Raw genomic sequence first — 13,469 nt, 5'->3', positions numbered from 1 at the left:
GAGGTCCTGGATTGCGAGAGGGTGCCGGCTAGGCCGAGGGACCCCATCGGTACTAGATCAGGGCCAGGGAGGGACCGCAGGAGGACTCCAGGGCATGTCTGGCCCTGTCTTGCCCAGTCCCCATCAGGGCCGATTGAGGCCAGCCAGCTGGGGAGGGACCGCAGGAGGGCTCCAGGGCATTTCAGACCCATCTCACTCAGTCCCAATCAGCCGGACCCCAGGAGCAAGCTAACCTATCCCTGGTGGTCAGTGCACGTCATAGTGAGCGGTTGAGCAGCCTTAGCATATCATTAGCATATTATGCTTTGATTGGTTGAACAGTCGACTGGTCACCGGATGACCGGACACTTAGCATATTAGGCTTTTATTATATAGGACTAGTGGCCGAGTGCAGGAAATTCATGCACTCGAGGCAGGGGGAGGGTTCCCCAGCCTGGTCTGTGCCTTGTCACAGTGTGGAAGCCCCACAATCCATCGCCCCAAAGAGGTAGGCCCTGCCCACCCATCCGGGGCTCCTCGGGCTGCCCCAAAGAGGTAGGCTGGAGCCAGGGAGGCCTGTGGACCCCCGGGCTGGGCTGTGGCAGAGGCCCGCAGACCTCCATGCGCCTGTGGACCCCCAGGCCGGTGCAGGGGGGCAGGGACACGAGCCTCATGTCCCGGGCCCTGTTGCCGGGGTCAGGGATGCGAGCTCATGTCTCTGGGCCGGCGCGGGGGCATTGTCCTGACCAGTTTGCATATTATCCTGTCATTAGGTAGATGGCTATCAAAGAGCTTGAAGCTTGTAATTAAAATGCTGTTTTAGCCTGTGAAAATTATTTGTATTATTTATTCTCTTTTAGCCAAAATGTGTAAAACTTACTAGCAAAACAGCTAAATGTACACACTGTGACGGAAGCCCTCATTATAATCAAGGGTTACTTTGCCCTTTAACCATATCAACGAGTCTTATCTTCATCCTTTTAAACTTACAATGTTGTTGTCGGGATTCATCCTCTCTTCTCGTGCACATTTGTTGCGTTTTGACCATGACGGCTGTCACTGCTGGAACATTCCTTGACCTGTGTCTTGATAGCCATCCCGAGCGGAGGTGTCAGCTCTAAGATGACTGCCAGGTTGTTTCCCAAAGTGGCCGGACTGGTTTATGCTCCTCCCAGTGAGATGCAGGTGACATACCCTGGTCTCTTCAGTATTGAGACTGTAAGACTGCTGCATGTTAGATGAGCCAGTGCTTATAACATCGTTTCTCATGCCAGGGAAGTTTGCTGCTTTTGTTAGGTATGATAATGGCATGTGGTTTTGTGAGAAAATAGGTTGGCCTTTCAAAATATATATATATATATTTTATTGATTTCAGAGAGGAAGGGAGAGGGAGAGAGAGAAACATCAATGATGAGAGAGAATCATTGACCGGCTGCCTCCTGCACACCCCACACTAGGGATGGAGCCCTCAACCCGGGCATATGCCCTTGACCGGAATCGAACCCAGGACTCCAGTCTGCAGGCTGACGCTCTATCCACTGAGCCCAACCAGCTGGGGCTGTTGGCTTTTTTTAAAGGATGCATATTGATGAAGTACCTGGACTTACTTTAAAATTCTTCAGCATAGTCTTGGCCGGTTTGGCTCGGTGGGCTCGATCCTCAATAGGGGCGTGCAGGAGGCAGCCGATCGATGATTCTTTCTCATCATTGATGCTTCTCTCTCTCTCTCTGCCCCTCTCCCTCCCTCTCTGAAATCAATAAAAGTATATTTAAAAATAAAAATATTAAAAGAGTTCTTCAGCATATAAAGCACACTTTGGCGCAGTTGGCCAGATTGGGGCACAGACACAGATTGTTGTTTCAGTGTTAAGTGTCCTGTTCTGTGGTTAAGAGGATACATGTACCTACTGTTGGAAAACAGATGCCGAGCATTTAACACCAGTAACTGTATGCTGAGTATTTAAGACGAGTACAGGGCCATAACATATGAGTCTCTCAAACGGTTCAGAAAAGAAATTACATATTCACATGAGCTTGTTTTTATTATTAAATAGCCTAGAATTCCTTCCCTTCAGCATGTGGGTACAACACTGCTAACGTGTTGCTTTCACATCTTGCCGCTAGGCGCGTGGCCCTCTGCTTTTAAGCACATATGGATCATTTGTATAGAATAGTTTTTCAACTTTAATTTTCCTGATTGAAATTAAACTGGATTTTGATCCCAAATATATTCCAGCATGTGGCTTGATTTGCTTAACCATGTCCCCATTCTTGGTCACTGAAATACTTTCATTTTCCTACCATAAATAACACGCGCGAGCGGAACTGACAGTGTCCGTCCAGTAGAAACAAAAGTCCTTCCTTGATTCTGCAGGTCAGGTTTCCCAGGTAAGTGCATTCATAGCTCTTTTTCTCTGCATGTGTGGCAGTTGCAATGAATTGTTTGTGTAATTCATCAGCCAGGCGCTGAGCTCTACAAAAGCAGAGACTGTTTTCATCATGGCTGTATAAGCAACATTGGGCACACGTAGTAGGGCTGAAAGACTGACTGAATCAGTGGAGAATAACTAAATGTAAACACACTAGTTGCTGTAAAACCTCTTCCTCTGCAGCCTGCTTTGAAAGCTCAGGTTTCTTTACGGCTGAAGAGCCCCTTCCCCCTAAGACTGAAGCATTGAAAACAGTAGGATTTACCAGGGGAAAGGTGCCCTCCCAACAGTATGCCCCTCTGTTCTCACCATGCCACCCGCAGCTCAGCTAAAGAAACGGGTCCACAGAGGGCACGTGGCTTGTGTGAAGGCTGTGGTGGGCAGAACCGTGTGCTGGTCCCCAGGTGCGGGCCATAGCCTGGCTTCCCGTGGCTGCTGGCCTCTCCCTTAGGGCCCACTTGCTGTGCGCGTATGGAGGGTGGACCGCGTGAGGGGAGGCCAGCGCCTGCATCGGTGGGAGAGGTAGGGTCAAGGCAACTGCCCGGTGACGCAAGATTGTACACAAGCCATAGGAGTCCTGCGTGCGGGCTTTCAAAGCCGCCTCTGACCACCTCCTTTCCCCTGCTGGAGCCCTCAGCAGGAGGCGGCCTTGAAAGTGGTGCTTTTAAAAAGAGCCTCTTTGGTCACCGACAGGACATTTTTTTGCTGAGATTCACAAATTCACAAGCCTCAAGCCACATTCTTGTGCTTATGGTTTTGCTGTTGTCATAGTCTTTTCAGCACCAAAACCTTAAAACATGTTGTGCTTGTTGAGAAGATGTTTATCACATGGAAATGGGGAATGTTATCAAACCCGTGCTCTTTACACATTACTGTTTGCTCTACCTCATTGATTCTCAAAACTGCCCGTCATTATCCCTGTGAGCATTAGAAAAACAGACCCAAACCACCTGCAGTGCACTGGGCTCTCTCGCCTAGAGCTAGATGTGTGTGTTTTCTGAAAATTCACCAAGCTGTGTCCTTCCATGTGCGCCTTTCTTATTACAGCACGGCATACTTCATAAAACTGCACACGCGCAAGGTGCATGGATGCATCATGTATGTGCACGCACCAAACACATAGGTGTGCGTGCATGTATGTAACATGTGTGCACCACAATGCATATATGCATGTGTGTGCACGCGCACATGTATACACATATACAGCTATGCACACGAATATACACAGCAGGGTGGAGCCCAAGAGTGGGATTGGAAGAAGTGGATGAGGTGGCTCAGAGGTCGGGGCTGGGAACTGGAGTTGGAGCAGAGTTCCAGCAGCGCGCCAGCCTCGGTGGGTTTCTCTTGCTAAACGAATGCTGGGGTTCTAAACTGCACCCTCGCCTGTAGCTGACGCTCACGAATACGTAGGAAGGAGTTATTCTGTAACACTTGCATTTGTATGTCTCTGCTCCTGCCGCCTCGGAGGGACTGCGCAGGAGGCCTGGCCTCACGCTGGTGTTGGGGAGAGCCGTGCTGCAGCCTGCTGGTTCCCGACGGCGCCGAGTCGGACCAGGGTCAGGCTCTTCCCCAGGAGGCGCTCAGCTGTGCGGCTGAGGCCCCCCACGCCCCTCATGCAGGGGAATGTTGCCTTTAGTAAAGGGAGATGCAGACCTTGTTTGAGCATGGCTCCGTTCTTAGCTCATATTGTACAAAGCAAAACATATGAGAACAAACAATTATTTTGAGCCTGCAGTTGCCTGCAAGGGTCTGAGTCATGAGTAAGCTGACTTGATGTGAGAGACGCAAGGAGAGAGTGTCACTCGCTGACTTTACTCTTTAACGTTAAAACTCAAGAGATTGCTCATACAGTGTTAGCCATGGAAGACACTTTTAAGGTCATAATACTCCGCTCTCATACGGATAAGGAAAATGGTGCAGAGGCGGGGTGAGCTTACCAGTCATGCGCGCAGATCCTGGAGGGAGGGCGGTCGGGGGTGCAGAGCAGCAGCGGGTGCTGAGCTGCCTGCGGATGTGGGAGGCTGGGCAGGGCGCTCACAGTTCTCATTTCCACCTGATCCAGGTGTTTACGGACTGGGCTGGGTTGTGTCGTATTTACTGGGTTCAGAAGGGTGGGGGCGCTTTTTCTATAAAGTGGGATTTTAGCAAAGCTACATTAAGAAACAGCATTTTAACAGAGAAAGTGTATTTCATTGCTGACTAGGGAGCACAGGCTCATTGTATTAGACTCTGGCAGAGTCTTGTCTTGTGTCTTGTGTTCTCTTGTTCCCCTGAATGGGGTGGGGGAGTGTCTCATTGAAATGATAACTGTAGTGATAGTTATGCCCACCAGGTGGCATCATTGCTTTCCTTACATGATTTAAGCGCCTTTGGATTCTGAGTTACAGTGATTGCTCATTTTGTGTTTTAATAATAAAAGGAGATGCCCTGATATTTATTATATTCTTGAAGAGAGACATTGATGCCATGCCTCCTTTTCTGTACCTAGTGCTACTGCCAATGTTATAGCGATAAACCATTTAAAAAGCTGCACTACAGCTCTAGTTTGTCCTCACCCACCTCATGGTGTCCGCTCCTGCTCTGCATCGGATATACACAGGCACAAGGATTCCCACTCTGGCTTCCAGGGCCGGGCCGGGTGAGCTAGGTGACTGGCAGTTTTCGTCTGCATTCTTCCTTACATTTGCAGTTGAAAGAGACTCTTACTGATGGTACTAAGGACATGTAGCCCTGAATTAAACACAAATATAGAAGCAAATGAGGCCCAGCACAAGGCTGGCAGGTGCCTGTGGCCTCCCATTCTCACCTTTTCCTTCACCAGCCACAGCTCTATTTCCTTAACCCCGTTCACGCGGGACACACAGGCCGACTGGCCTGATCTGTTCTCTGCGCCGTGGAGGCGGTTCCTCCAGAGAGAGGGAGGCATGGACAGAGGTTCAGCGCCCAGGCCCCGAGTCAGACCCTGAGTTTCCAAATCCCCTGCCTTCTCTGGGCCTTTGGGGATGAGGTGGTAGCTGAAGTACTGGAGAGAATCAGAGAGAGAATCCTGTGCAGAGCTTAGCGCAGTGGCTGGCACAGTGAATGACCAATGTCAGCTGCTGTCATCACTCAGGGTAACTGCCGTCCCCTGATTATCATCGTCATGATCATTATTTCCTGATCACTCTGCATGCCCTTGCCATCTGCATCTGTGCTGTTATTTTGAAATCTGTATTCTCTTCCTTTACCTGTGTGTTGTTTCAAGCTACTGAAGGAAGTCAGTCAGTTAGTCAGTTCTGCAGTCTGTCCTGCTACTCAGTAGAGCGTTCTGTACGTAGTAACGGTAGCTCAGTATATGCTTGATGGGGCGCGTTCTGTACGTAGTAACGGTAGCTCAGTATATGCTTGATGGGGCGTTTGTGAATTTTCTTTTTTAAAAATGTTATTTTTCAGTTACCGTTTACATTCACTATTGTTTTACATTAGTTTCAGGTGTACAGCGTAACGGTCAGACAATCTTACTTGACAAAGTGTCTCCTGATGTTTTTAGCCTGGCACCATACTAGTTATTACAATACTAGAGGCCCGGTGCACGAGATTGGTGCACTGGGAGGGGGGGGGGGGGTTTCCTGGCCTGCGCCCTCTTGCAGTCAGGGGCTGTCACAGTCCAGGACACCTCGCTCCTTACCACCCGCCTGCAGCGGAGGTGGGAGAGGCTCCCACCACCGCCTCTGCACTCGCCAGTCATGAGCCTGGTTTCTGGCTGAGCAGCGCTCCCCCCATGGGAGCGCACTGACCACCAGGGGGCAGCTTCTGCTTTGAGCATCTGTCCCCTGGTGGTCAGTGCGTGTCATAGCGACTGGTCATTCTGCTGATGGGTCAACTTGCATATTAGCCTTTTATTATATAGGAGGATTACTGGCTGTATTGTAAATTTTCTTTATTTTTTAAAAAAATTAAATCTTTATTGTTCAGATTATTACATTTGTTCCGCTTCCCCCCGCCCCCACAACTCCCCTCCACCCAGTTCCCACCCCACCCTCCGCCCATACTCCCCACCCACTGTCCTCATTCATAGGTGCACAATTTTTGTCCAGTCTCTTCCCGCATCCCCCACACCCCTTTCCCCCCGCAAGAATAGTCAGTTCATTCCCTTTCTATGCCCCTGATTCTATTATAATCACTGACTCATTCTGTTCATCAGATTATTTATTCACTTGATTTTTAGATTCACTTGTTGATAGATGTGTATTTGTTGTTCATAATTTGTATCTTTACCTTTTTCTTCTTCTTCCTCTTCTTTTTTTTTTAAATCTTTATTGTTCAGATTATTACATTAGTTACTCTTTTTCCCCCACCATAACTTCCCTCCACCCAGTTCCCACCCCACCCTCCGCCCTCACTCCCCACCCACTGTCCTCATCCATAGGTGCACGATTATTGTCCAATCTCTTCCCTCACCCCACACCCCTCCCCCCCCCCAAGAATAGTCAGTCCATTCCCTTTCTACGTCCCTGATTCTATTACAATCACCAGTTCATACTGTTCATCAGATTATTTATTCACTTGATTTTTAGATTCACTTGTTGATAGATGTGTATATGTTGTTCATAATTTGTATCTTTACCTTTTTCTTCTTCTTCCTCTTCTTAAAGGATACCTTTCAGCATTTCATATAATACTGGTTTGGTGGTGATGAACTCCTTTAGCTTTTTCTTATGTGTGAAGCTCTTTATCTGACCTTAAATTCTGAATGATAGCTTTGCTGGATAAAGTAATCTTGGTTGTAGGTTCTTGGCATTCATCACTTTGAATATTTCTTGCCACTCCCTTCTGGCCTGCAAAGTTTCTGTTGAGAAGTCAGCTGACAGTTGTATGGGTACTCCCTTGTAGGTAACTTAGTTTCTTTCTCTTGCTGCTTTTAAGATTCTCTCTTTGTCTTTTGCTCTTGGCATTTTAATTATGATGTGTCTTGATGTGGTCCTCTTGGGATTCCTTTTGTTTGGGGTTCTCTGCGCTTCCTGGACTTGTAAGTCTATTTCTTTCACCAGGTAGAGGAAGTTTTCTGTCATTATTTCTTCAAATAGGTTTTCAATATCTTGCTCTCTCTCTTCTTCTGGCACCCCTATAATTTGGATGTTGGTATGCTTGAAGTTGTCCTAGCGGCTCCTTACACTATCTTCGTATTTTTGGATTCTTTTTTCATTTTGCTTTTCCGGTTGGGTGTTTTTTGCTTCTTCGTATTTCAAATCTTTGACTTGATTCTTGCGATCCTCTGGTCTGCTGTTGGGAGTCTGTATAATATTCTTTATTTCAGTCAGTGTATGCTTAATTTCTAGTTGGTCCTTTATCACAACATCAAGGGTCTCACTAGATTTCTTGAGGATCTCACTACATTTATCGGAGGTCTCACCAATCTTTTCGAGGACCTTACTAAATTTATCGGCGGCTTCTAGACAGTTCTTGACACACCTTAAAAGTGTGGTTTTGAACTCTATATCCAGCAGTTTGCTTTCCTCCATTTCTGTCATTTGTGTCCTGTTTCTTTGTCTCCGCATTTTTTATGCTTTCTTGGTGCACCCCTTTGTGGGCTTTGTGCAGTCTTGTTGTAGTTAAGCCTTGATTGTTGTAGGTAACACTGGGGGGGTGGGGGGGGTTGACCTCCAGGGCAATTGGCTGTGAGAATCAGCTGTGTCTGCAGTGGGAGAACTTCTGTCCTGGATCTCTAGGGAGGTGCTAATCTAGCCTCTGCCTGAGGCTATCCAGCAAATGCCTTCGTGCAAGGCTTGGGTGGGGCGGGTCCCCGGGGATCAACAGGGCGGGCAGAGCGAGCAGTTATGGCTGCTCTCAGTCCTGCCTTCAGAGGCTCTGCTTCTCAGTGTCCCAGCAATTGCTGTAAGTACCTCAGAGAGAAAGCTGCCCTCGAGTTCCGACCGATGCCAGACAGTCCCCTTCTCCCGTTTGAGTCTGGGTCCCCAGAGACTCATCTGGAGCTGGAGCTCAGAGCCTGAGACTCCCTCCTGATTGAAACAGACAACTGCGCCCTCAGCCGCCAGCCCGCTCCGCATGCACCTCCGCACCTTAGTATTTTTCTTCTGCACTGCGCCTCCTCTGAGTTTCGGTATGCTTTTCTCTTTCCTTCTAGTTGTAGAATTTCCACTCAGCCAGCCTTCCTGTGGTTCTGGATGATGTCAGTTCCGTCTTTTAGTTGTATTTTTGAAGTGGTTGTGCGAGGCAGCAATCTCCGGTGTTTACCTATGCCGCCATCTTGGTTTCTTGTAAATTTTCTTGATGAATCACACACATATGCACACTATCTTTAAGTGATGTTACCCCCAAAACATAACTCAGTCACCTGTGCTTTCTATAACATTAAGTACTTGTCAAAGCAAAGGATATGTACAGTCTGTGTAATTCCTTAAATGATCAGAGTGATGTATGTCTTATGCATCATCATTTAAGATTGGACCATTTTCCTCGGTGGTTTCCATGGGAATTTTCAAGTTTTAAAAACACTGCATTATGCAATGGCAGGCTGCTTCTGAAGCAGAGAGCACTTAGCTCTGAGCAGTTCTGCTTCTGACAGACAATCTAGGGTTCAGCTAAGTCGCACAAGGCAAGTCTGCTGCTTCCTGCTCCTGGGGCTCCCAGTACTGACCCCTGCGCCCTGGGGAGGACAGGACAGGGCAGGGCACTGGGTGCAAAGGCCCAGGCCCCAGGACATGTCCTGGCGGCTCCTTAGCCTCATGGACTTCGCCCTGATCACACCTTCCTTGATGACCCCCTGCCTCAGGGCCTCACTCCCTTCCTGTTTCATATCTGGTCATCCTTTGTGAGTGGATTTTATTTTCTTAGGCTGAAAGCTTAGTTTTGCTTAAGGGAGTCGAGGGAGGCTTTGAAAATTCACACTTCATTTTCATTATGTCCTCCCAGCAGCTACTGGCATGTCAGGGAGGTGGGGAGTCAGGGTGCCAGAAACGGTGGTGGTCGCCATGGGCCTGATGAGTAGAGGAGGAGCTGAGGACAGGGCGGCTAGGAAGGCAAGGCCAGTCCGCAGCACTGCTTGTACAGACGCTCTTCATTCTGAATGTGCTGGGGAGGCCGGGGAGCTGCTAAGGGACGCGACCTCCACCTTACTCGCAGTGCTGAGTGTCCACCCCTGCCCAGGCCTCTTCTGTCAGTCAGAGCCGGCTCCACCTGTGCCTTCCTCCCCAGGGCTAACCCGGCCCCTGCCCTGCTGGGAAAGGAGCCCCCATACCCTGCATGCCACAGCTCCCAGCACCCACTCATCAGCTGTTTGCTAATCTTTCTTGGAGCTGGGGACAATGAAGAGAATGCACCAAGTGTGTTTTGCCGAGGGTGTCAGATAGAATTCTTTCACAAGGTAACTTCCACTCCTGCCCGCAGTGACTGTGACTGCGGCTGAGGCGTTGGGGTGGTAGGGTTCTCTCCTTCCCTTAGGGGCGAGGCCCCGGGGACTGCGCCTGAGGCGTTGGGGTGGTAGGGTTCTCTCCTTCCCTTAGAGGCAAGGCCCCAGGGAACGCTGGGCCCAGGGAGGCGGTGGTGTGGCAGTTGTGGCTCGCAGAGCTGGATGTAGGCAGAAAAGTGCCGTCCCTGCTGCGTGCTCACCAAGACTGCACTCAGGTCATTTTGTTCAGCGGCGCCAACCGGTGGGCCGTGAGTTCCGAAAGGTTGGCGGCCGCTGGTTTAGTTCACTGAGTCTCCGGTGCCTGGAGTTTTCCTGCTGCGAGCGCAGTGACAGCCAGTCTGTGCGGACTTGGCTGTGAAGGAAGGGAGTGGATGCTCCGAGTTGCCGTAGCAGCGAGCTGCACCGTGCGTAGTTACGGTTTGAGTTACGCTGGCCTTTTCCCTCTGCCAGTGGAGAAACATTTTCTCTGGTGTTAGGGTGCACACTAAAGAAGTCTGAATTATTTTTTCAAAACTGATTTCATTTCTGCCGCAGCGGGAGCCAGGGCTGTGGCCTGACTGCGCAGTGCCAGGCTGCGCGCTCCCTGCAGCCGGGCGAGCGCAGCTCTTGGGGCCTGGCCCCCAGCCTCGAGTTGTCCTCTCGGGAAACTAACTGACCTTCTAGGACGGGGGTCAGCGGCCGTGGGGACCGAGTGAGCCTCGGGACAGGGGTCAGGGGCCGTGGGGATGTCGCTGTTGCATACAGTTCTGCTTAGTGGTGTTTTTGAGCTTGTGTTATTTTTGTAATTTATATAGAGAAGTCACACATGGATAATATAAGGAAGTGCTATAGACGAGTAGTGCCTGATTTTTCTGGAGAAAAGACTAGAAAATATAAGGTGGAAGCAGGTTCATCTTTGGGTCAGTTTTCTTAGTGCCTGAAAGCAAATACCAGACACTGGCTCACATCACTCATCTCTTAGGTTTTTTAAACTATAGTGATAGGTTGCTTGTTCTGTAGCCTTGGCTACTAAAAACAAACCCCAATTTAATGTTTTTTTATTTATAAATAATTATTTTTCAGGTACTAAAGAAATACTTGTTTATGGAAAATAAGTAGAACCAAGTTTAGAAAAGAGAGTCATAATTTTGCCATCCAGAGATAAGGGCTTTAATATTGAGTATATTTCAGCGAGTCCTGCGGGGCTTCTGCCTGTAGGCCCCGCGCGGCCTGTCCTGGGCGTGCAGCCGGAGCCTGCGGCCCTGTTCACGCCTGTCTTGTTTTTCAGTGGACGAGTACATCGCCATCGCCAAGGAGAAGCACGGCTACAACATGGAGCAGGTAATGACGTGTTTCTTTTGTTGTTAGAAATGGGCTTTGGAGCGAGCCAGTAGGTGTGTGGGGGGAGCAGCCGTGTCCCCTCAGCAGAGGGGCTCTGGCCCCCCCGCACCGCCCGGGAGCCAGCGTGCGAGAAGCCCCGAGGTGGGTGGCGGTGGACGGTCAGTCCCGCGGGGCCGCAGGGCAGAGGAGGCTGCGGTGCGGGACGCTGGGCACATGCTTTCTTACGTGACCATGTGAGCTGTCATTTTGTGGCTGTTGATGGTGTTTCCTGACTCAGGCTGCCACACTTAAACCTATCGTGTTTTAATGTTAATTGTTTTGAGTCACTTTCAGGTGTAAAATTTGGCTAAGGCTTTCATTTAAAAATTGTTCAAAGGCTGTTTTAAAAGTTTCTAATCACTGCTTTTAAAGTGAGCACGCTAAGCTGGGTTAGTGCTTTCCTGGCATCAATCTAGATTTTACAGCCTGTACGGTGCTAGCATTTTCCACTTACCCTAGTGACTGAAGATACCAGTGACTCCAATTAGAATTGCACTCTTGTTTACAGCCTTGGCCTTATTTGTAATTATTCTATCCTGGTAGAACTGTTAAAAAGGCAACTATAATAAGGTAGTTCCAGAATCTTTCAAAGCAAGAAATGTGTGCTTCTCCTGTTCTAACCCTGCTCATGAACTGCATGAGTTACCCAGAAAGCTCATCCATTTTTTATTCTGTTTAGAGAGTGTAAACATGATTGGGTGATCGATTGCAAAATATCCTTGTATGGTTTTCAAGGATTCTGATCTTCAAAAGCATGATAGTCTTCGCTTCAGAGTTGTGATGCAGGACACTCCTCAGGGAAGTCCCGAGCTCCCTCTCCTGTTTCTCATGTATTCCTATTTGCCGGGGTTATTTTCCCCCAACCCTTAACTGAGGATATGTTTTTGTTGATTTCAGAGAGAGAGGGAGAGAGAAAAACATTGATGGGTGCCTCCCATATGTACTCCAGCCCGCAACCTGGGTCTGTGTCCTAGGAATCGAACCTGTAACCTTGTGGTGCCAGGACGGCGCTGCAGCCGACTGAGCCCCCAGCGGGCTGTGCTGGCCCTTGGGCAGAGGAGTAACAGCAGGGCGTGCTCTGGGGAGGCAGCCTGACCAGGCGCACAGGTGCCAGAGCCGCTTCCTGGCTCTGTGGCGAGGCAGGGCCTCCGAGTCCAACCTGAGCAGCGCGGGGGGTGGGCCTGCTGATTGCGGGCTCGTGGGGTGAAGAGTTAGTGACAGCAGGAGCGGCTCCACGCGGCTGTTCATTGTCTGGGAGGGAAGGTGTGCACTCTTGCCAGCCTCGTCTCCATTTTAACGTGATGATCACATCTTTGGTCTAAAATCTCACTGATGCTATTTTTCTAGGCTCTTGGGATGCTCTTTTGGCACAAGCATAACATTGAGAAATCCTTGGCTGATTTGCCCAACTTTACCCCCTTCCCCGACGAGTGGACTGTGGAAGACAAAGTCTTGTTTGAGCAAGCCTTTAGTTTCCACGGGAAAACTTTCCATAGAATCCAACAGATGGTAAGTAGATGAGACCTGAGGGCCCCACCCACCACCACCCAAGCGCACCCGGGGGCAGGGGTATCTAGCACTGAGGCAGGAGGCCTCATTCCAGGAAAGCTCCCTTTAGGCTCCCCCTGGGAGGGGGGAGCGGGGTCACGAGGCTGCAGATTACTGTAGGGAGCACTTCCTGGCACTTCCCAGCCTGAGGGCCGTGACACCCCCCTTGTTCGAGCCAGGAAGGTTAGGGAAGTCTAGGGAAGGTTAGGGAAGGTTAGGGAAGTTTAGGGAAGTCTAGGGAAGGTTAGGGAAGTCTAGGGAAGGTTAGGGAAGGCTAGGGAAGGTTAGGGAAGGCTAGGGAAGGTTAGGGAAGGCTAGGGAAGGTTAGGGAAGGCTAGGGAAGGTTAGGGAAGTCTAGGGAAGGCTAGGGAAGGCTAGGGAAGGCTAGGGAAGGTTAGGGAAGGCTAGGGAAGGTTAGAGAAGGTTAGGGAAGTCTAGGGAAGGTTAGGGAAGGCTAGGGAAGGTTTAGGGAAGGTTAGGGAAGGCTCTTGCGGTTACTGAGGAGATGGCGCCATGGGGTCTGCCTCCCAGGGAAGGGCTGCTTATCTCTCACACTCTAGAGTGCTGCTGGGTGGGCTCCCACTACGTTGCATTAGGGCTCAAATGAGCTTTTTTAAAGGTCCCCAAAAGTTATGTTAGAAACTTGAGGTGTGTGGAAACGGATTCATCTTAAACTGCCGTTTCGCTTACAGTCACACTTAGTCATTTGAAAATGTATGAAGAACCTTTCATGATTCTCCTTGTTG

General features: G+C 49.6%; 1 protein-coding gene across 1 annotated transcript in view; it reads left to right on the top strand.

The window, feature by feature from the left end:
- The window catches only part of RCOR1 (REST corepressor 1), a 104,499-nt gene that overhangs the window by 74,400 nt on the left and 16,630 nt on the right, over nt 1-13,469 (top strand). Inside the window, exons 4-5 of the mRNA XM_081099647.1 lie at nt 11,084-11,136; nt 12,523-12,684. Coding sequence (XP_080955773.1) covers nt 11,084-11,136; nt 12,523-12,684 — 215 coding nt within the window. The remainder of the gene's footprint in view (nt 1-11,083; nt 11,137-12,522; nt 12,685-13,469) is intronic.

The sequence above is a fragment of the Myotis nattereri genome (genome assembly GCF_964212035.1).
Source record: "Myotis nattereri genome assembly, chromosome: 1".
NCBI classification, from domain to species: domain Eukaryota; kingdom Metazoa; phylum Chordata; class Mammalia; order Chiroptera; family Vespertilionidae; genus Myotis; species Myotis nattereri.
The sequence above is the reverse complement of the archived record's forward strand: the minus strand, read 5'-3'. Positions and strand labels throughout refer to the sequence as shown.